Here is a 24,318-nt window from a genome sequence, read left to right on the forward strand (position 1 = left end):
TCTTCAGCGGGGCCCGCTCGCCCTGCATCTCGCTGGGGCGGGCCCTGCCCGAAAAGTCGGCTGCGTGCGGCCCCCACCCGAAGTCCTCGGTGGAGCCTGGCTTCTTCGTCGGCGACGGGGCCTGCCCGCTCACATCTCGCTGGGACGGGCCCCACCCGAAGAGTCGGCGGCGTCAACAGCCCGGCATCGGCTGCGTGCAGGGCTTCTTCTTAGTCGTCTTCTCTCTTTTTCCCGCCCCCGCCCCCAATCATCATCTCTCTTTCCTCTCTTTCTCCCCCCCCCCCCCCCATCATCTTCTCTCTCCTCCCCCACCCCCCCCACCATCATCATCTTTGCTTCTCCCCCCCCCCCGCTTCTCCCTGGTGCTGCAGTAGGTGAGTAGAAATTATTTTTTATTTATTGATTAATTTTTATTTTTTTAAATTTTTAAAATTTATTTGGATTGGTTTATTTATTGATTTATTATTGATGATGTCTCTTTATTTGTAAAAGTGAAGTGTTTAATGTTTGTAAACCCCCCTTCCCCATCTCTCGTTCCCTACGCCTGATTTTCTAAGTGTAGGCAAGATTTTTCTGAGCGTACAAAAATCTACACTTACTTCATTCTAAGTTAGTTTGGAGTAAGTTTTTTGCTGCCTAAACTTGCAAAACAGGCATAAGTGGTCGGACACGCCCCCTTTTGAAAAAAAAATTCGAAAATGAAACGGTTCTAACTCACTAGAACTGGAGCAAACTAAAGGCCGAGAATTGCAACTTCTAAGATACTCCATTCTAAACTAGTTGCTCCTATTTTTCAGGCTGAAACTTGACCCCTATGTAACTAACTATATCCAGGGAGTTGCCTTGTGTCACCCCTTGCAACAGTGTAATTTTCAAGTCACCATAAGCAATGGCACAGTAGATGTGTTAGTTTGACTTTAATCCATTTAAAAATGATTTTCTTCTTGCTATTAGGTTCCTCACATGCTAGAGACACAGTCAGGTGATCTGCTGTTCCAGCCATACTAACACTTGGCCCTTGGAATTAAATTGTGGAATAATGGGCACAAGCATTTCTCATGTTCATCTGAAATTCCTCTCTGCTATTTTCCACCATCTTAAAAAAAATGGGTTAACACCCCTGCTAAAATAGCAGAGAGAAATTTCTGATGAATATGTTAATCATTTGTATTTATTCCAGTGTAATTTCATGGCCGCTAACAAAATGTTGAGGGTGGGGGCGTGTGGTGGAGCACAATACAATGAACAGCAGCCAAAGTAACCTCTCCAGTCCCTCAGAACGAATTATTTTGAAATATTAACTTTCTAATCTTAATTTCTCATCAAATGTTGCATGTTATGAGTCATTTCACTTAGCAGGATCCTCTAAAACCATTCAAGGGCAATGTCTTTATATACAATAAAAATAAATGGAAGAATCAATTCTTCCCTCCTGCTGTCATTTATAATTGCAACATCAAATTTAAATCACATGTTCAGCTCCCTGCATCCTAAACACTACCCAGAGAATCCAGCGAGTTTTGGTTGACCTGAAAAGCCTAGATTCAAAAGATTTGAATACACTACTACTGACCATTTAGATATTTCACCATGTAATCCAAATTGGTAGACCACCCACTGTTCCTTCCCAATACTGCAATTTAAAATTTGTGTGCTACATTTTATACTCAAGGACATCTGGAGACAAATTTAAATTTTATGTATGCAACAGACATTTAGATTGTGTTTTTTATTATGTAAACAAAAATACTTACTTCTGTTTTGCTTCCATGACAGAATGGGGGACGTCAACATCATCAGACCACGGCAGGGAACCACACAATGCCTTCAACATACAGTAACCTAGTGTTTCAAGATCGCTGCGTCTGGAAGGCCCTATAATACATAGGTGGATTTGTTCAGTTCCTGTATCAATCCATGAACCATGATTAAAGAGAATACATAGGATAACAGAATCTGGAGTGTTTTATGAGACCAACAAAGAAGGACTCAGTTGAGTATTAATTTCCCAACTGTCAAATTTGCATGACACATCATGCACCTGAACCCGAAGATGTGTTAATGCCTCGGTGTACACTGCACAGTGTCTGCTCGTCTGCATATACAGAAACTGTCTTTTAATTGTAATTTTCCCCTTCCTTCCTGCATCACACAAGACCAGGCTAGCCTATGAATTATAACAAAATAAGTTCTACATACCGTATATACTTGCGTATCATGCGACCCCTAAATTTTCGTCCCCAAAACATGATTTTACCATATATCTCATGTATCATGCGAGTCACTTTTTTGAGATCGAATACAGACCTTAACATGAAACATCGAGTGGATTCTGCTCTCTCTCAGTGCTCTCTCTCCGTACTCTCCCCCCCCGACCTCCGCGACTCTCTCTCTCTCCCCCCCCCCGACCTCCGCGACTCTCTCTCTCTCCCCCCCCCCGACCTCCGCGACTCTCTCTCTCTCCCCCCCCCCGACCTCCGTGACTCTCTCTCTCTCCCCCCCCCCGACCTCCGTGACTCTCTCCCTCTCCCCCCCCCGACCTCCGTGACTCTCTCCCTCTCCCCCCCCCGACCTCCGTGACTCTCTCCCCCCCCCGACCTCCGTGACTCTCTTCCCCCCCCCGACCTCCGTGACTCTCTCCCCCCCCCGACCTCCGTGACTCTCTCCCCCCCCGACCTCCGTGACTCTCTCTCCCCCCCGACCTCCGCGACTCTCTCTCCCCCCCGACCTCCGCGACTCTCTCTCCCCCCCCCCCGACCTCCGCGACTCTCTCTCCCCCCCCCCCGACCTCCGCGACTCTCTCTCCCCCCCCCCGACCTCCGCGACTCTCTCTCCCCCCCCCCGACCTCCGCCACTCTCTCTCCCCCCCCGACCTCCGCGACTCTCTCTCCCCCCCGACCTCCGCGACTCTCTCTCCCCCCGACCTCCGCGACTCTCTCTCCCCCCCGACCTCCGCGACTCTCTCTCCCCCCGACCTCCGCGACTCTCTCTCCCCCCCGACCTCCGCGACTCTCTCTCCCCCCCGACCTCCGCGACTCTCTCTCCCCCTGAAGAGAAGAATTTCAGCAGGAGTCAAATGGATTTTTTTTTGCATTGGGAGGATGTAGTTAGTGGTGTGCTGCAGGAACTTGGCTTGTTTTCCACATAAACTAATGATTTGGTCATGAGTATCGAGGAACTAATATCAACCAGGGATATTCGATTTACAACCATCATGGAGAGTGAGAGGAGAAACCAAGAGAAATGTCTTTACATAGAGGATTGTTGGAGCATGCCGAGATTCAGCGTGGATACGGTCTGCTTAACAGCCTAATCTTGGCCAGCACTTCACACCCGCAAATTTTGTATCTTGCGTATCATGCGACCCCCCAAATTTAGGTTACAATTTAGGTCTTCAAAAGTCGCATGATACGCGAGTATATACGGTATATCGTATCAATAAATAGCCCTTTACATTAGGGCAATAGAACATACGGAGTGCACAACTGACCAGTTATATACATAACACAAGTGCCTGATGCAGGAACACTCTCCATAGCACCACTCCCCACCGCTACAGGCCAACTATTTACTTCACATTGAGATCTGTTTTCCCATCAATAGAGAACATGATTTACCGGACATCTTATTAGTGATTTTAAGGCTGGTTTACTACAATCCACTGCTGTGAACAGATATACAATAAAAATACTTTAAAAAAAAGTGTTCAAGTTTTTTCTTTGGGCAAGACAGAAATACAAAATTCTGACCTTTGCTTCAGAATTTCCTCCTGTCCCCTTTTCTCTCTGCCCCCGTCAGGGACAACTCATGCTACAGGATGATTTAATGTGTCCAATGGCTCTCTTGACAACTTGCTGAACTGACTGCACTTAATGGCTAAACTGGACAGTAGCTGCCAGACTATTCAATCATAGTGACCAACACAATTAAATCTGATCCTGAACCTCACCTGGAACCCCCCGCCCCACCCCAACCTCCTGCAGGTGTATCTGATCCAGTGACTAGGAATAATAACAGTGTCCCCATCCCTACCCGCAGAAAACAGCAGTGATGTTTTGCTACGTTAGGTACCGAGATAACCAAATTAGTTCCTTTTGCAGAGGTTCTTGAGAATCAAGATTTAGGAATCTTTTACAGAAAAAATATTGGGCAACACCAATGTTTACTCTGTGGTTCATGCAATCTTCAATATCTATTAGAGCAAGCAGGATCGCGATTAAGAGTTGAAGGACTGCCTGAGCAAAAGGCAATATAGAAATTAATACAGGACACACACAAATGGCTCACTACATACAAGGTCTTACCAGCTCCTTTGTGTACATCTACACTGATCAACTCCACAGTGCCCTCGTGTGGGGTTCTGCTGCCTTCTCTGTATTCAACATGCTTACCATCAGGGCAGTACCTGAATGCAAAGTAGTAACCTACCAAGTATATCTGAAAAGAAAATTCATGATCATTTCTGCTATAATAGATCCAGATGTTACGTAATTAAATGTTGTTTAAAATACTTGTCAAATACCAAAACACTCATGGCAGATTCAAACTCGGTATAGCTACGAGTCACACGAGCTCATAGAAATGCCTGGCTTCACCAGATTAAGAGATAATAATACACTTGTGACTGTACTGAAGCACCTAGATGTTGCAATATCTCAAATCAATTTTTAAAAAACTATAATTTAGAATGTTTAATTTGTGAAATTTTATTTAAAAAGAAATGAGGACCATTCTGGTAATTGTATGTTGGTGGTTTTCACCAAATTTCTTTAAAAAAGGAATTTGTACAAAATTGCAGCCATTTGTTTGTTTCTTGCCCATTTTCTTTCCATCTTTCTTCTCCTGAAGGAATGGATTTTTTTGGTGGAGTACAGATCCACAAATTGCCTTCCAATATTTGAGTACACACTGGAACTTAGCCATATCAAGTGAGTGTTTATTTTGAGTCTTTTGTAGCTCATCCACAAGGTCAAACCCAGCAAATTGTCAGTCAAGGGAAGGAGTGACGTTGGAAGCGCCTCACATTAACATCAAGCATTGAATTGTTGAACCCAATCAGATGTTGCAGAGCTGGTTGGTATTAGTTAATCCTGATTACCCAAGTAATCATTTAACACGAGTTTGTTAGTTTATTCAGCATGTATTTAAAATAAGCTACAATAAATGTTAATGTAGAGTATAAAGAGTTAGTGTTTACATATTGACTAATATTTAAGTTTCAAAAAAGTATTACTGTATTGCCAGTCTAGGTTTGAATGGTGAATGATTTTTACTATTTAATGTGAAGAAATGACAGGCTTTTTTCCCCCATACCATTTACTGCCGATGTCAATAATAAATCTGAAGAATATGATTTGATTTGCTCTGGTCATATCTTTGATCTTTTTCTTGCTTTCTTTTTAGATGTTTTTTTTCCAGTGCTGGATTGTTATCTTTGCATCTTACTGTATCAACTACTGCCGCTTTGTCTCCTTTCTGGAAAATTATGTCAGGGTTAGAGAGAGAAATCTTCTGCTATTATCTGGGGCTCTGTTTAGGAAGTCCATCCATACTTGCATTCTCAATGTTTAAAGTTGTTTTGGATTTTATTGTATCTTTTGATTATTGCGTTTTTGACAGTTGGATTGGATTTTTGCAATGTACTTTCAGAAGGGAAGACGTTGCTTTTCAGTAACAGAACTCTTGCGAATTGGGCTTGTTTTTTGCAGTTCTGAAAACTTGGGCAACTAGTCAACAACACCATGTAATTTTGGAAATACATTAACCTAACCCCTTGACATGCAAGTGCTTTTCATTTCTGGAATTCCAGTTTTCTTCATTCTGCATCTTTATTTATTGGTTCTGCACTGGTTTTCTGAATCCAGTCTAACCTTTCTATTGGTTAGTTCTCTAACCGTTTGCAATCAAACTTTCTTGATTTTTGTAATTTGTGGTGTTCTTATTCATTGACTTGAATGCTTCCAGGTGTTTTTCAATGATTATCGGTTTGTTCAAGTTTTTCAGGTTTATGTTTTCACTGTTGCTTTTCCCCCTGTAAAGGAACCATGGCTTTATTACTGCGTCATCTGAGCTGTTGAGGACTCGACTTTCTCCAATTATCGCAGTAGAATCTGGATTTCTAAGAGCAATAGTCCTAGGCCACCATCCCCGTGTTTGACAGAGAAAATGCCAGCTGAGATTTTACAAGGAAAATTCAGTATTGTCTAGTTAACTAGAGTATTGAGAGATTTGGGCAAGAACAAGGTGTAAATATATTCTTGGAATCATATAGAATTTTGATCCTTTGTGTGGGTTTGAGATATATTTCTCAGTTTGCTTATCCAGGAACTTAGCCTATCAACCCAACAGTCCTCTGTTACACCAGAACACACAGTTTCAAACAGGAAGAGACTGTTGATCCATCTAGCTCATCAGCCCAGTTTTTCCTTGATGCATTTCTAATAATCCTGGATCCCATTTGTTGACAAGAACCTATGTAGTTCCTTCTTGGTTTGTTTGTTCCACCACCCATGTCATTAATCTGATCCACAGATTTACCGTATCCCTTTAGCAAAAAGGTCACTCCTGCATTTCTTATTTTCTTTTGTTGTCCTTAATTTGTAAATATGGATCTATTCTGGTGCCAGCAGAATGATGGTATCTCCTGATGGTATACAATTGATGTCATTGCTGTTTAATAGTCCATTTTCCATGTAATTGTACATGAATGTTTTCTATTTGTTCGTCTTCACCAACTGTACTTCCCTTTTTCTGATCATTGATGATCAGCTTGGGTACCAATTGGCAAGGTAGAATGATTCTCCCTGTATGAAATCCTTCTATTATTTTTGTAGAGGTGCATATTTTGTCTGATCGATCAGAAATGGATCATTCACTGTAGCAATGAATGCATTTTATGCTAAGTGCCAATGCTAGTAGCATCAAGACGGGTTGTTTTTTTAAACCCGTGTCTAGTCTGGTCTGGTCTGGATAAACCATATTTGGTTGTATAAACTTATTGCTGAAGAGGGTTCAATCTCCTCCAGCCAATGGAGAGAATGGTTTGTGCAGATCAACATCATCTTGGAGCCAAAGCTCCAATGTATCCATGGTATTTGAGATGCTTCTCATCAGAGCGGCCATTACTTGTGCAAGTCTCGGCAATGAGCACAAGTAGGATCCGATTGCAGTAAGCATTGGCAACAAAAATCGAATCTCATTCTCAATCAACTACACACACATACTTCCAACAGGAACAAGCGATGAGGACCATTAATAAATTTTTCCAACTCTTTAACCTATGCCTGCTGGTACAATTTGCTGTGGTCGAGATCTGTTAGCTCAGCACAGCCTAAAGATCAAATCTGAGACGTTCCTGCTTTGTATGGCTCAACTACTCATTGCTAAAATCTCACTGAGCCATTAGAGAAGTCAGCCATTAATTTTCTATAGGATGACACAAGAGAGCCAGGTGCTAAGCTTGCCTTTTGTTAAGTTCATTTGTTCTGTATGGAGAAATGTTTCCTACCTGTTCTAGATCATTTGGATTCACATATATATTTTCTGCCTTGATGTCGCCGTGCACATATTCATTTGTATGAATGTACTCAAGCACATCAATCTGATGAAGACATGAAGTTTATATTAGTTAAAAAGTACAGCACTGAATCCAAACGAGGAATATATATTTTTAGAAACACTCACCATTCTATAAGACAGTTGAAGTACTGCTTTGTCAGACAAGGGTTTCTTATTTTTCTCAAGAATTGAATGCAGACTGTTACCCAAGTTTGGGAATACTAGAAACCTATAAGAATCCATGTCAAACAGTTTAAATTAACATCCAGGTGATAAGTCTGATAAAACAGTAATATGTACAAGATGTCTTACACAAATACTTTTGAATACATCACACAAAGTTAGTGCAAGACAATGTAAATAAATCTACATTTGAGGAAAGCTGCCACAAAACCTGTTAATTATTTGTACAAACTCATTTTGAAGAACCAACAACTGCTGATCTCTGAACGTGTTGTAATGTGTTAAGATTTCACATGCCTTGCAGAAGTTATTACAGTACATATTCATTTGTAGGTACTCAAGCACAACAATTGAGTGGACCCAAATTTCCCCAGGAGTTGCTCAGTTTTTTTTTGGAGCAACTTGATTTTTCTGCAGTATCTTTTTAGTTGCAATTCTGGCCATTTAATTTGCGCCAGTGTAAGTGAGTTAGTTAGGTTTTTTTGTTTATTTTTTTTCCAAAAGGGGGCGTTCCCAGCCACTTACGCTGGCTTTGGCCATTTAAGTGATTTTGGCCAGCAAATAGTTGCTCCAAACTAACTTAGGCCAGTATATGTTGCCACTTCTGTCCGCACAGAAAAACCTTACCTAGAGTTAAGGAATCGGTGCAAGTAACTACAATTAAAGCACCAAGCACAAAAAGTAATAAGCATTCAATAAAAAGATAAAGAACTGAATAATTAAATCAACAAAAAGAACTGAAGTAAATCCTACCTTCAACTAAACTCGGCAGCGGCTGGCCATGCGGGAGTCCCTTCGGTCAGGGCTAGGTGCGGGACAATGCACCAGCAAGCCCTTTGGCCAAGGCTAGGTGTGGGAGGGAGAAGGCTCAATGCAGCATCTGAAGGGGGGGGGGGGGGGGGGGAGGGAGAAGGCTGAACTCGGCAGGCTGGGGGGGGGGGGGGGGGGGAGGGGGGGAAGAGAAGGGAGAGGGGTCACATGACTGAAGGGGGAGAGGGAGAGAACAAAAGACCTTTTGGGTGTCTTACCTTGTTTGGATAGGGAAGAGCTGTACTGCCACTTTTCACCTTCTTTAACCTTTAAAAGTTTAACTTTTACTTTAACGATGGGTGCAGCAATATTAATGCCACGGATTTTGCAATGATTATGCATCTCGGTGCTACGTAGGAGAATTGATTAGAGCTCATCGCATCAGGAACATCAGAGCCCGTAGGCTGCTGGGCAGGAGGCCTTACACACCTCGGCAATTTTGAGTCAGGCAGAGAAGTGGTCAGTGAGATCTGTGAGTTGGCGAGACCAGAGTTACAGCCGAGAAGCAGCAGGTGGACTGCCTTGTCTGTTGAAGTGAAGGTTGCAGCTGCACTTTTCTTCTATGCCTCGGGATCGTTTCAAACTACAACTGGAGATGTGTGCGCCATCTCTCACGGCTGCACTGTATGCGCAGAGGAATGACTTCATCAAGTTCCCAATGACTGCACAAGCAATGCGTGACACGGCTGTGGGCTTCTCCAGCATTGCTGGCTTCCCAAAGGTACAGGGCTGCATTGATTGCACCCACATCGCCTTGCAAGCACCTGTGGAGGATGCCGAGCAGTTCAGGAATACAAAAGGCTTCCACTCCATTAATGTGCAGCTCGTGTGTGACGACAAGTATGGCATCATGTCAGTCGATGCAAGATACCCTGGCAGCACCCATGATGCATTCATCCTACATGACAGCATTATATCTGACATGTTTGAGCAGCAGCCAGAAGGGCAGAACTGGCTACTGGGAGACAAAGAGTGCGATCTGGCCACCTGGCTCATGACGCCCCTATGTGTAACCCGGACGGAAGATGACCATCAATACAACATGTCGCACATTACAACACGCAGCATCATAGGGAGGACCATTGGCATCTTGAAACAGCGTTTCCGATGCCTGGACCATTCTGGAGGCTATTTGCAATATTCCCCTGAGATTGTCGGTCAGTTGACTGTTGTGTGCTGCATGCTGCATAACTTAGCCATCATGAGGCAGCAGCAGCTGATAGTGGAAGAAGACCATCCACCTGCGGTGAGAGTGCCTGGTGATAATGATTTGGAAGATGCAGGTGACGACCAGGAGGCGGTGGAAAGGATGATGACGACGATCAGGAAACCATGCAAGTGTCTAAGGCCGGAGCACGACGTCGGAGGGCGGGCCATTGTGCTCCTTTAACGATTGCTTGAGCCTTGGGCCAGCAGCTCATTCGTGAACGCTTTACTGATGCCAGAGGGCTCAGTGACAACCGTTCTGCATGGATGTTTATTTTTTGCAGTTGTTCCTCAATGTTGTGTTTATGAAACGGGATTCAGTTTTAATGTAAAATATATTTTATTGAAAGGTTTAAAATGTACTCCATTTTAGTGTAATAAAATAATTTTTATATCAAACTTTACTTTAATATGATACTTTAAGATCACTTAAAAACTTTATCACTTATAAAGTTGTAAATTTACATAACTTACAAAAAACTTTAAATTTGAAAACAGTTACAAGAGTATCAACAACAACAACAACAACAGCAAAGAAAGGCTGCACCCATCTCATCCACATTTCAGTGAATGTGCACTTCTTCATAGGTGGAGGGGGGTGGACTTGGGTCTCTGCAGAGGCTAGTGCGGGGATTGCAGTGGGAGTGGCAGTTGATTGTCCTGGCTGAGTTCCCTTATTGCAGCAGCTACCTCCCTAATGGCATGTGCCGTCGTTTCGGCTGCCTGTGACATTCCCTCCCTTATGGCCTGTGCCGTTGTTCCCTCTGCCTCTGAAATTACCCCTCTCATTCCCCGTGCCATTACTGCTATTTCTCCCAACAGTCCCGTTACCTCATCATCCACCCCACTAACGGTGTGCACAAATGATCGGGTAAGGTCATTGGTCTCCACACCCAAGCTACATCTGTTGCACCCTGCATCTCAGGACAATGTGGTACATTTCTCCTTCCCCTCGCCCTGGGTCTGTCTCGCGGCACCCCTACAGTGGGAGGCGCAGGCTGGGACGGTGTGGCCATGAGTGTTACAAGGCTGCATTCCACCAGCACTGGGAGGCACAGGCTGGGACAGTGGGACCCTGGGTGTTCCATACTGCATTCCACCACCACCACTGGAACTAGGTTCCAGCGTTTCTTCATTTCTTTGGGTGGCACTTTTGTGCGACCTCTGCTGCTGGTATCCAGCTCCTGCCATCTGTTCTCAATGATATTAACTAGTATCTCCACTTCGTTATGCGAGAAATTCTTCATTCTTGGCGCACGTTGTTGCATTGCTGTATTGAATTGACACTCAGTGATTTTTCAAAACACACAGTCCTTATTTTGCATGCACCTGTGCAGCACTCCTTCTAGAAGTTTAGCAGCAACACAGAGGCACTCACTAATTCCAGCAGCTGATTTCTTCCACAGTACGCCAAACAGCACTCCTTCAGGCTCCAAAAATTAATCTGGCACCAAAAATCACTTAAGGCTTTCCCTTTAAAATTGGCAGATTGCCAATGTTAATAAGCCATTGCGCATGCCCGACCGCTCCAATGTGCATGCGCAACGCCGCCGGCACTCAGACACTAGACCCTAGCCCCACCCCCCTGCTGACTCTGTTTACCCAGCACGGCCCTAGCTCCGCCCCCTCTCATTCTGCTGCGCCACGCTGCGGTTGAAGACAACCCGAGGATCAGCCAGAATTGTAACTGAACTTTTTGGCGCGCGGTGGGGGCGGACGGAACTTGAGCCCAGCTTTTCTAAATATAAATATATACTCCTAATTTGGGTTTAGTGCTCTACTTTTTAAACTAACATAAACTTTGTGTCAGATTGATGTGCTTGAGTACATTCATACAAATGAATATGTATAGTATTAGACTTCATATCATCATCATAGGCAGTTCCTCGGAATCGAGGAAGACTTGCTTCCACTCTTAGCATGAGTTCTTAGGTGGCTGAACAGTCCAATACGAGAGCCACAATCCATCAAAGGCAGGACAGATAGTTGTTGAGGGTAAGAGAGAGTGGGACAGGTTTTCCGCACGCTCTTTCCGCTGCCTGCGCTTGATTTCTGCATGCTCTCGGCGATGAGACTCGAGGTGCTCAGCGCTCTCCCGGATGCACTTCCTCCACTTAGGGCAGTCTTTGGCCAGGGACTCCCAGGTGTCGATGGGGATGTTGCACTTTATCAGGGAGGCTTTGAGGGTGTCCTTGTAATGTTTCCTCTGCCCACCTTTGGCTCGTTTGCCGTGAAGGAGTTCCGAGTAGAGCGCTAGCTTTGGGAGTCTCCTGTCTGGCATGCGGACAATGTGGTATGCCCAGCGGAGTTGATCAAGTGTGGTCGGTGCTTCAATGCTGGGGATGTTGGCCTGGTCGAGGATGCTAATGTTGGTGCTTCTGTCCTCCCAAGGGATTTGTAGGATCTTGCGGAGGCATCATTGGTGGTATTTCTCCGGTCAGATTCTCAAATCTGCAACCAAGCTCATGGTCTATAGGGCTGTAGTAATACCCGGCCTCCTGTATGGCTCAGACATGGACCATGTACAGTAGACTTCATATCCCTTGCAGAAGTTAACACATTGCCATATCTTGGAGGGTAAAGAAATACAACAAGTTCAGAGATCAGCAGTTGTTCCTTCAAAATAAGTTTGTACAAATAGTTAGCAGGTTTTGAGGCAACTTTCCTCAAATGTCAATTTATTTACATTGTGATAGCTTCTTCATGTAAAACAGGGCATCTAATAAAACAATGGTTCTCAACTGGGGTCCATGGACCCGAGTGTCTGTAGTACGTTTCTAGGGGGTCCCCGAAATAACGTGAGCGGAACCAGTTGCTGCGATGGCACAGGTCGGGTGTGTGCTGTTGGCTGATATTTTCATCTCCTTCGTCCGCTTGAGCAGCCGAGAGATCGTGCACCGGGGAGCTCGATGTCAGGCCCGGGGGGCTTGGTGCACTCTCACAGCAAGACACTGGTAAGTGATCGCCAGGCGGGCACTGGGGCTGAGGCAGCTCTGGAAACGGACATGTAACCGGATTAGCAGGGCCTCGAACCAACATGCTAACATGAGAATTCCATTGGACTGGAGAGGTACAACCTGTACTAGAATTTCAGATGGAAAAAAAAAGTGTGTTAGTTAGATGGTTAGTCATGTTTTCTTACTGCACCACACATTAGTGCACTAACCTGTAAGTATTTTCATGGGATCCAAAGCCAACACATGTCGGAATTCCCAGAAATGCCATCATACGAGACTTCATCCATTTTTCAACTGACAAAATAAAAATCAAATACAAATCAGCAATACTAACTGGTTAAAAAAAACCAATGTGGTTTTCAAATAGAGATCATTTACAACATATTCCATTATATTGTGTCAGCTATTAACATGCCTCTAGAAATTATAGAAAGTACAACAGAATAAATTAATTCTAAAGCAAAATACATGCTGCAAATCTGAAATAAAAACAGAAAATGGTGGAAATACTCAGCAAGTCAGGCAGCATCTGTGGAGAGAGTAACCATTGACGTTTCAGGTCGATGACCTTTCGTCAAAATTGGAAAAAGTTAGAGATGTAACAGATTTTAAGCAAGTGCAGGGGCAGGAAAAGGTGAAAAAGAGTAAAAGGGAAGATCAGTGATAGGGTGGAAGGCAGAAGTGATTAAATGACAAAAGGTATGATAGTTCAAAGCAAAAGGAGATGATAATGGGACAAGTTAAAAAAAAAACAAAAGTGGAGTCTAGAAGTGATGTAAATGAGAATGGCAGAATCATCAACAGCTGCCATGGGAAAAAATAGGGGCCGAGGTTATAGTCTGAAATTGTTGAACTCAATGTTTAGTCCAGAAGGCTGTAAAGTGCCTAATTGAAAGATGAGGTGCTGTTCCTCAAGCTTATGCTGGAACAGTGCATGAGACCAAGGACAGAGATCAGAGTGGGAGTGGAGCGACCGGAAGCTCAGGATCATAATTGCGGACTGAACAGAGGTGTTCCGCAAAGTGGTCACCTAATCTGCGTTTGGTCTCCCCAATGTAGAGAAGACTGCATCGTGAGCAGCGAATACAGGATACTGAATTGCAAGAAGTACAAGTAACTTGCAGTTTCACCTGGAAGGAGTGTTTGGGGCCCTGGACAGTGGGAAGGGTGGAGGTAAAAGGGCAGGTATTGCTCCTCCGTTTGCAGGAGAAAGTGCCATAGGAAGGGAAGGGGGGTGTTGGGGGTGATTGAAGAGTGGACCAGGGTGTCACGGTCTTAGTTACTTTTAAAGTGTGTAGGTTGCTTAAACTGAAGTTTTAAAGATGACATTAAGCATCTACTAGGCAGATAATTTAAAGGATTCAGAAATTTTTAACAAAACATTAAGCACAATTATTTTAAAGTCAACAACTGAACTGCACAACTGTGTAAAATACTGTGCTGTAAGCTTTCCTGACTAATCCCATTTCACCAAAAATGAACTCTGAAGTTAAGTTGGCCCATAAGTGAAGTACCTCAAGACTCGGGTTAAAAATGAACAAACCTCTAGAATGGATGATTTTTCTTTTCTTCCTGTAAGTATTGGATACATAGAACAGACTCCTAACGAACAGTTTGTTTAGCGTGAATGAGGTTGAAGATTAAAAGATACAGACTGAGGTGATCAAATATCCTACAGTACTAAATAATGATTTCTGAGCTAGTGGAACCAGGCTAGGGGATAGAAGGTCAGGGCTGCATCATGGAGATAGGAGGATGGATAAAAAGTCTAGAGAGTTTTTCTCAATTACTGTTGGGATAGGGGAGATCTGGGACCATTTCGGAGATTAATAGATGGGGCAGAGTCCACAATGGAGTACGTTACACATAGTTTAGAGAATTGAGTGGGCATAGATGGGCAAGGAAAAGTGGCCCAACCATGGCTAACAAAAGAAATTAAGGATAGTATTAGATCCAAAGAGTTATACAAAGTTGCCAGAAAAAGTAGCAAACCTGAGGATTGGGAGTAGTTTCGAGTTCAGCAAAAAGGACCGAGATTGATTAAGAAGGGAAAAATAATGAGAGTAAACTTGCAAGGAACATAAAAACTGACTGCAAAAGTTTCTAGAAGTACGTAAAAAGAAAAAGATTAGTGAAGACAAAAGTAGGTCCTTTACAGACAGAAACGGGAGAATTTGTAATGGGGAATAAGGAAATGGCAGAACAATTAAATAAATACTTCGGTTCTGTCTTCACGGAAGAGGACACAAATAACATCCCAGAAATGCTAGGGAACCAAGGGTCTAGTGAGCAAGAGGAATTAAAGGAAATGATTATTAGTAAGAAAATAGTGCTGGAGAAACTAATGGGACTGAAGGCAGATAAATCCCCAGGGCCTGATGATCTGCATCCCAGAGTACTAAAAGAGGTAGCCATGGAAATAGTAGATGCATTGGTTGTCATCTTCCAAAATTCTATAGATTATGGAACAGTTCCTGCAGATTGGAGGGTGGCAAATGCAACCCCACTATTTAAAAAAGGGAGAGAAAACGAGAAACCAGAGACCATTTAGCCTGACATCAATAGTAGGGAAAATGCTGGAGTCTATTATAAAGGATGTGATAACTGCACACTTACAAAGTCAAACAAAGTCAACATGGATTCATGAAATAAATGATTTGGATGAGGGAACCAAATGTAATATTTCCAAGTTTGCTGACGACACAAAACTAGGTGGGATTGTGAGTTGTGAGGAGGATGCAAAGACGCTGCAAAGCGATTTAGATAGGTTGAGTGAATGGGCAAACACATGGCAGATGCAATATAACGTGGATAAATGTGAAGTTATCCACTTTGGTAGGAAAAACATAAGGCCAAAGTATTATTTAAATGGCGATGGCTTGGAAAGTGTCAATGTACAGAGGGACCCGAGTGTCCTTGTACACCAGTCATTGAAAACAAACATGCAGGTGCAGCAAGCAGTTAGGAAGGCAAATAGTATGTTGGTCTTCATTGCAAAAGGATTTGAGTACAGGAGCAAGGATGTCTTACTACATTTATACAGGGCCTTGGTGAGATCGCACCTGGAGTAGTATGTGCAGTTTTGGCCTCCTTACCCAAGAAAGGATATACTTGCCATAGAGGGAGTGCAGCGAAGGTTCACCAGACTGATTCCTGGAATGGCAGGACTGTCGTATGAGGAGAGATTGGGTCAACTAGGTCTGTATTCACTAGAGTTTAGAAGAATGAGAGGGGATCTCATTGAAACGTAGAAAATTCTGACTGGGTTGGATAGACTGGATACAGGGAGGTTATTTCCGCTGGCTGGGAAGTCTAGAACAAGGGGTCAGTCTCAGGATATGGGGTAGAAAATTTAGGGCAGAGATGAGTAGAAATGTTTTCACTGAGGGTGGTGAACCTGTGGAATTCTCTACCACAGAAAGCTGTGGAGGCCAAGTCACTGAATATGTTTAAGAGGGAGATAGATAGATTTCTCGAAACAAAAGGCATCAAGGGGTATGGGGAAAAAGCAGGCATATGGTGTTGGGATAGAGGATCAGCCATGATCATGTTGGATGGCGGTGCAGACTTGAAGGGCCAAATGGCCCACTACTGCTTCTATTTTCTATGTTTCTATGTGCCTTAATAGCTGACTGCACTTTGGAATGGTTCTTACAGATTGGAAGGAGGCTAATGTAGTGTCCATTTTAAAAAAAAAAGGTGACAAGACAGACCCGGGTAACTATAGGCCCATCAGTTTAACATCAGTAATAGGAAAGATGCTTGTGGGAATCATAAGGGATGCAATAAATGAATACTTGGCTGGAGGGGCATATTGGAGACACCCAACATGGCTTCATAAAAAGTCATGTATTACAAACCCAATTGTATTTTTTGTAAAAGTTACAAAGTTGGTGGATGAGGGAAGCCCAGTAGACCAGAAATACGAGGGTATACATATCAGGCCGAATCTTTTCTCTTGGGAAAAAAAAAGGCAGCTCAGGGGTGACCCAATAGAGGTCTTCAAAATTATGAAAGGTTTTGATAGAGTGGATAGAGAGAGAATGTTTCCATTTGAGCATAACTAAAGGCCATCAATAGAAGACAGTCCCCAAGAAATTCAATAGGGAATTCAGTTGAAATTTCTTTACCCAATAGTGGTGAGAATGTGGAACTTGCTACCACAGGGAGTGGTTGAAGCAAATAGTATAGATGCATTTAAGGGGAGGCTAGACAAGCAAATGAGTGAGAATGGAATAGAGCGTTATGCTGATAGATTTAGATGAGAAAAGACAGGAGGTGGCACGTAGAATGCTTTCAGTGTAAGGGGTGTCGCAGTTATGAGGGGCGGACTGGTTGGGCTGGGTGCTCTTTGCCTTTCCGCCATTGTTCATAGGTTTATATGTAACCTTCAGGGTGGCCTCCTTCCCTGCTGTAAATTTCGCTGTTTTTACAAACGTCCACATGGACTGGTTAGACCAAATATCCTGTTTCCTTCTTTTATTAATTTCTGGGATCTGGGCGTTGCTGGCACGGCCAGCATTTATTGCCCATCCCTAATTGCCCTTAAGGTGGTGGTGGTGAGCCGCCTTCTTGAACTGCTGCAGTCCTTGTGGTGAAAGTACTCCCACAGTGGTTAGGGAGGGAGTTCTAGGATTTTGACCCAGTGATGATGAAGGAACGGCGATATACTTCCAAGTCAGGATGGTGTGTGACTTGGAGGGGAACTTGGAGGTGGTAGTGTTCCCACGCGCCTGCTGCCCTTGTCCTTCTAGGTGGTATAGGTCACAGGTTTGGGAGTTGCTGCAGTGCATTTTTTAGATGATATACACTGCAGCCACAGTACGTTGGTGATAGAGGGAGTGAATGTTTAAGATGGTGGACGACTGCCAATCAAGCAGGCTGCTTTGTCCTGGATGGTGTCGAGCTTCTTGAGTGTTGTTGGAGCTACACTCATCCAGGCAAATGGAGAGTATTCCAGCAAACTCCTGACTTGTGCCTTGCAGATGGTGGAAAGGCTTTGGGGAGTCAGGAGGCAAGACACCCGCTGCAGAATACGCAGCTTCTGACCTGCTCTTGTTGCCACAGTGTTCATGTGGCGAGTCCAGTTCAGCTTATCATCAATGGTGACCCCCCCCCCCCAGGATGTTGATGGTGGGGGGGGCGGGGGGAATTGGCAATGGTAATGCCGTTGAATATCATGGGGCGGTGGTTAGACTCTCGCTTGTTGGAGATAGTCATTGCCTGGCTCTGGTGTGGCACGAATGTTACTTGCCACTCATCACCCCAAGCCTGAATGTCATCCAGGTCTTGTTGCATGCGGACATGGACAACTCCATTATCTGAGGAGTTGCGAATGACACTGAACACTGTACAGTCATCAGCGAACATACCCACTTCTGACCTTATGATGGAGGGAATGTCATTGATGAAACAGCTGAAGATGGTTGGGCCTAGGACACTGCCTTGAGGAACTCCTGCAGTGATGTCCTAGGGCTGTGATGATTGACCTCCAACCATCACAACCATCTTGCTTTGTGCTAGCTATGACTCCAGCCAATGGAGAGTTTTCCCGATTCCCATTGAATTCAGTTTTACTCGGGCTCCTTGGTGCCACACTCTGTCAAATGCTGCCTTAATGTCAAGGGCGGTCACTCTCTCCTCACCTCTGGAATTCAGCTATTTTGTCCACGTTTGGACCAAGGCTGTAATGAGGTCTGGGGCAGAGTGGTCCTGGCGGAACCCAAACTGGCCAAAGGCGAGGAGGTTATTGGTAAGTGTCGCTTGATAGCACTGTTGACGGATGATTGAGAGTAGACTGATGGGGCGATGATTGGCCGGACTGGATTTGTCCTGCTTTTTGTGGAAGGGACATACTTGGGCAGTTTTTCAGATTGTCGGATAGATGCCAGTGTTGTAGCTGTACTGGAGGAGCCTGGCCGAAGGCGGGCTAGTTCTGGAGCACAAGTCTTCAGCACGACAGCCAGGATCTTGTCGGGGCCCATAGCCTTTGCTGTATCCAGTGTGCTCAGCTTTTTCTTGATATCACGTGGAGTGAACCGAATTGGCTAAAGACTGGCTTCTGTGATGGTGAGAACCTCAGGAGTAGGCCGATATAGATCATCCACTTGGTACTTCTGGCTGAAGATGGTTGTAAACGCTTCAGCCTTGTCTTTGCACGCACGTGTTGGGCTCCGCGATCATCGAGGATGGGGATATTCATGGAGCCTCCTCCTCTTAGTTGTTTAATGGTCCACCACCATTCACGACTGGATGTGGCAGGACTACAGAGCTTTAATCTGATTCGTTGGTTGTGGGATCGCTTAACCTTGTCTTCTGCTTTTTATCATGCATGTAGTCCTGTGTTGCAGCTTCCCAAAGTTGGCACCTCATTTTTAAGTACGCCTCGCTGCTGCTCCTGGCATGCTCTTCTGCAATCTTCATTGAACCAGAGTTGGTCCCTTGGCTTGATGGTAATGGCAGAGTGAGGGATATGCCGGGCCACGAGGTTACAGATTGTAGTGGAGTACAATTCTGCTGCTGCTGATGGCCCACAGCGCCTCATGGATGCCCAGTTTTGAGCTGCTAGATCTGTTCTGAATCTATCCCATTTAGCACAGTGGTAATGTTCACCAAGATGGATGGTGTTCTCAGTGTAAAGACATAAGAACATAAGAAATAGGAGGAGTAGGCCACCTGGCCCCTCGAGCCTGCTCCACCATTTCGTAAGATCATGGCTGATCTGATCATGGACTCGGCTCCACTTCCCTGCCGCTCCCCATAACCCTTTATTCCCTTATCGCTCAAAAATCTGTCTATCACCGCCTTAAATATATTCAATGACTCAGCCTCCACAGCTCTCTGGGGCAGAAAATTCCATAGATTTGTAACTCTCCGAGAAGAAATTCCTCCTCATCTCAGTTTTAAATGGGCGGCCCCTTATTCTGAGACTATGTCCCCTAGTTTTAGTTTCCATGAGTGGAAATATACTCTCTGCATCCACCTTGTCCAGCCCAGTCATCATCTTATATGTTTCCTTAAGATCACCTCTCATTCTTCTGAACTCCAATGAATCCCAACCTACCTTCATAAGTCAACCCCCTCATCTCCGGAATCAACCTAGTGAATCTTCTCTGAACAGCCTCCAATGCAAGTATATCCTTCCTTAAATACGGAGACCAAAACTGTATGCAGTACTCTAGGTGTGGCCTCATCAATACCCTGTACAGTTGCAGCAGGACTTCTCTGCTTTTATACTTTATTAGCCAAGGAAGTGGCATACAAATTGGCCAGAAATAGCAGCGAACCCGGGGACTGGGAGAAATTTAGAACTCAGCAAAGGAGGACAAAGGGTTTGATTAGGGCAGGGAAAATAGAGTACGCGAGGAAGCTTGCAGGGAACATTAAAATGGACTGCAAAAGCTTCTATAGATATGTAAAGAGAAAAAGGTTAGTAAAGACAAACGTAGGTCCCCTGCAGTCCGAATCAGGGGAAGTCATAACTGAGAACAAAGAAATGGCAGACCAATTGAACAAGTAGTTTGGTTCGGTATTCACTAAGGATACAAACAACCTTCTGGATATAAAAGGGGTCAGAGGGTCTAGTAAGGAGGAACTGAGGGAAATCCTTATTAGTCAGGAAATTGTGTTGGGGAAATTGGTGGGATTGAAGGGCGATAAATCCCCAGGGCCTGATGGTCTGCATCCCAGAGTACTTAAGGAGGTGGTCTTGGAAATAGCGGATGCATTGACAGTCATTTTCCAACATTCCATGGACTCTGGATCAGTTCCTATGGAGTGGAGGGTAGCCAATGTAACCCCACTTTTTAAAAAAGGAGGGAGAGAGAAAACACGGAATTATAGACCGGTCAGCCTGACATTGGTAGTGGGTAAAATGATGGAATCAATTATTAAGGATGTCATAGCAGCGCATTTGGAAAGAGGTGACATGATAGGTCCAAGTCAGCATGGATTTGTGAAAGGGAAATCATGCTTGACAAATCTTCTGGAATTTTTTGAGGATGTTTCCAGTCGAGTGGACAAGGGAGAACTAGTTGATGTGGTGTATTTGGACTTTCAGAAGGCTTTCGACAAGGTCCCATACAAGAGATTAATGTGCAAAGTTAAAGCACATGGGATTGGGGGTAGTATGCTGATGTGGATTGAGAACTGGTTGGCAGACAGGAAGCAAACAGTAGGAGTAAATGGGTACTTTTCAGAATGGCAGGCAGTGACTAGTGGGGTACCGCAAGGTTCAGTGCTGGGGTCCCAGCTGTTTACATTGTACATTAATGATTTAGACGAGGGGATTAAATGTAGTATCTCCAAATTTGCGGATGACACTAAGTTGGGTGGCAGTGTGAGCTGCGAGGAGGATGCTATGAGGCTGCAGAGTGACTTGGATAGGTTAGGTGAGTGGGCAAATGCATGGCAGATGAAGTATAATGTGGATAAATGTGAGGTTATCCACTTTGGTGGTAAAAACAGAGAGACAAACTATTATCTGAATGGTGACAGATTAGGAAAAGGAGAGGTGCAACGAGACCTGGGTGTCATGGTACATCAGCCATTGAAGGTTGGCATGCAGGTACAGTAGGCGGTTAAGAAAGCAAATGGCATGTTGGCCTTCATAGCGAGGGGATTTGAGTACAGGGGCAGGGAGGTGTTACTACAGTTGTACAGGGCCTTGGTGAGGCCACATCTGGAGTATTGTGTACAGTTTTGGTCTCCTAACTTGAGGAAGGACGTTCTTGCTATTGAGAGAGTGCAGCGAAGGTTCACCAGACTGATTCCTGGGATGGCAGGACTGACATATCAAGAAAGACTGGATCAACTGGGCTTGTATTCACTGGAGTTCAGAAGAATGAGAGGGGACCTCATAGAAACGTTTAAAATTCTGACGGGGTTAGACAGGTTAGATGCAGGAAGAATGTTCCCAATGTTGGGGAAGTCCAGAACCAGGGTCACAGTCTAAGGATAAGGTGTAAGCCATTTAGGACCGAGATGAGGAGAAACTTCTTCACCCAGAGAGTGGTGAACCTGTGGAATTCTCTACCACAGAAAGTTGTTGAGGCCAATTCACTAAATATATTCAAAAAAGGAGTTAGATGTAGTCCTTACTACTAGGGTGATCAAGGGGTATGGCAAGAAAGCAGCAATGGGGTACTGAAGTTTCATGTTCAGCCATGAACTCGTTGAATGGCGGTGCAGGCTCGAAGGGCCGCATGGCCTACTCCTGCACCTATTTTTTGTGTTTCTATGTCTATGTTTCTATACTCTATTTCCCCTTGCAATAAAGACCAACATTCCATTTGCCTTCCTGATTACTTGCTGTACCGGCATATTAATTTTTTGTGTTTCATGCACAAGGATCCTACCAGGTCCCTCTGTACTGCAACACAGAGATGGGACTTCGTTCCCACAATGACTGTGCGGTGGTCGCTGCTACCAGTGTTGTCATGGACAGATGCATCTGCGACAGATAGGTTGGCGAGGACGAGATCAAGGAGGCATTTCCCTCGTGTTGGTTCTTTCACCATCTGCTGCAGGCCCTATATCCTACGTAAACAGATTTTAAAAAATTGACATTCACCATAAATACCTTTATTTTGCTTTGCAGCCCGCTGGAGAAAATTTTGCTCATTGAAAATTCTGCCATCCTTTGCATCCTGAAAGCATATTTACAGACACAGCACCATCAGTATACAGGAATGTAAATCATATTACAAATGTTAACTCTGGAAGCTCAAGCAGATTACAACTTACCACTTTAACAACGTATTTGCATTGTTTTGCGGGACCAGCCACTTGTTGTGCTGAAACAGAAAACACTTTGTTTTTAATCAAAACGATAATTACTTTTGGTTGTAGCAATAACCCTGTCCTTCAATCCAACCAGCAGAATAATGAAACTCCCAACAACTTGCATTTTTAAAGCCCCTTTAATGTAGTAAAACATCCCAAGGCACTACACAGGAGGGCAACTGGACAAAATTTGACAATGAGCCAAAGAAGGCGTCATTAGGTCAGGTAATCAAAAGCTTGGTCACAAGAGGTAGGTTTAAAGAAACATCTTAAAAGGAGGGCAGAGAGGTAGAGAGGTTTAGGGAAGGAATTCCAGGGCTTAAGCAGCTGAAGGCAAAGCCGCCAATGGAGAGGTGAAGGAAATCGGAGGTGCACAAGAGGCTAGAATTGGAGGAACGCAGAATTTTCGGAGGGTTATAAGTAATGTTCCCTCTAAGCTGGGCAGCAATGGGAAAGGTCCCGTGCAAGCCTGCTCACTGGCTTCGCGATTGTAAGTACCGTGCATGCACGGAAATTTAAAGGGACCATACACTAAAAGAAACAGGCTGCACAGAACAAAGCACAGCTTACAGGGAACAATGGATCTAAGGCTGAAGGAGAAGACAAAGATAGAGAGAGGCGAGGCCATGGAGGGATTTGAACACAAAGTTGAGAATTTTAAATTTGAAGCATTGCAGGAGCCATTGTAGCTCAGTGAGCACAGGGGTGATGGGCAATGTTTCCTTTAATTTTTTTTGGCACTGCACGGTCTATTGAAGGGAGTGCGCAGACCATTCAAAATACCACACATACACTGTTTTTGCATTAAAAAGCCGGCTGTACGGGAATCCCTGGAGTGCAGCTTAAAGGTAACATTGGTGATGGGTGATCGGGATTTGCTGCGAGTCAGTCTGGGCAGCAGAGCTTTGGATGAGCTGAAGCTTACGGAGGGTGGAAGATGTGAAGCCGGCCAAGAAAGCATTGAAATAGTTGAGGTTGGAAGTTAAAAAAGCTTGTATGAGCTTTTCAGTACCAGATTGGCTGAGGTAGGGGCAGAGATGGTCAATATTAGAGGTGGAAGTAGGCGTTTTTGGTTATGCAAGAATATGGAATAAGAAGCTCAGCTCAGGGTCAAATATGAAACCTAGATTGCAAACAGTCTGGTTCAGCCTTGGACAGTGTCCAGGAAGGGGGATAGAATTGGTAGCAAGGGAACAGAGATTGTGGCAGGGGTCGAAGACGATGGTTTTGGTCTTTCCATTATTTAATTGGAGGAAATTTCTGCTCATCCAATACTGGATGTCCATCACGCAACAAGTGTTTGAGTGGTGGGGAAGTTGAAAGTTAATTTTGTAATTTTAATTTTTTTTTGTATTTCAGATAGATCAAAATTTCTACAACTGCAGAGTTTGAAAAAAGGCACGATGTCTCTCACTGACTGGTAATTGGTCAGTGACATTTACAACACATATTTATTGATTAAGCCAATCCGAGTCAAAAGGTCACTCTTGCTAACTAATGTTTAAATGTTACAGGCTTGCTATTCTCTCTTTTGGACATTTGCTGTTACTTCAGGCAGGCTCCAACAGCTCTAGAAAAACATTGTTATTAGTACAATACTAGATCATACCTGAATTTGAATTACAAACCAGATGCACCTTAGTCGGTTTCTGATTTCTTGGTAGATCATGAAATAAACATTTATGCAGACACTGCAAAAAGACAACCTGCAGTAATGGGCATGCAAGTAGCCATGATTTTAGTATTAAGTGCCAGATAAGTCCTGGAAATATTCTCGCACATTGGACAAGAATCTTAGAGAGATTTTTAACCAAAAAATATA

General features: G+C 44.1%; 1 protein-coding gene across 3 annotated transcripts in view; it reads right to left on the bottom strand.

The window, feature by feature from the left end:
* Window positions 1–24,318, bottom strand: part of vrk3 (VRK serine/threonine kinase 3) — a 62,487-nt gene that overhangs the window by 12,964 nt on the left and 25,205 nt on the right. For all 3 annotated transcript variants that reach the window (XM_070897967.1, XM_070897968.1, XM_070897966.1), the window contains 7 exons: window positions 22,458–22,507; window positions 22,294–22,360; window positions 12,923–13,007; window positions 7,684–7,786; window positions 7,508–7,600; window positions 4,305–4,437; window positions 1,755–1,875 (listed from right to left, as the gene is read on the bottom strand). In XM_070897967.1, the coding sequence (XP_070754068.1) occupies window positions 1,755–1,875; window positions 4,305–4,437; window positions 7,508–7,600; window positions 7,684–7,786; window positions 12,923–13,007; window positions 22,294–22,360; window positions 22,458–22,507 (652 nt within the window). The remainder of the gene's footprint in view (window positions 1–1,754; window positions 1,876–4,304; window positions 4,438–7,507; window positions 7,601–7,683; window positions 7,787–12,922; window positions 13,008–22,293; window positions 22,361–22,457; window positions 22,508–24,318) is intronic.

The sequence above is a fragment of the Pristiophorus japonicus genome, chromosome 13 (assembly GCF_044704955.1).
Source record: "Pristiophorus japonicus isolate sPriJap1 chromosome 13, sPriJap1.hap1, whole genome shotgun sequence".
Classification (NCBI taxonomy): Eukaryota; Metazoa; Chordata; class Chondrichthyes; family Pristiophoridae; genus Pristiophorus; species Pristiophorus japonicus.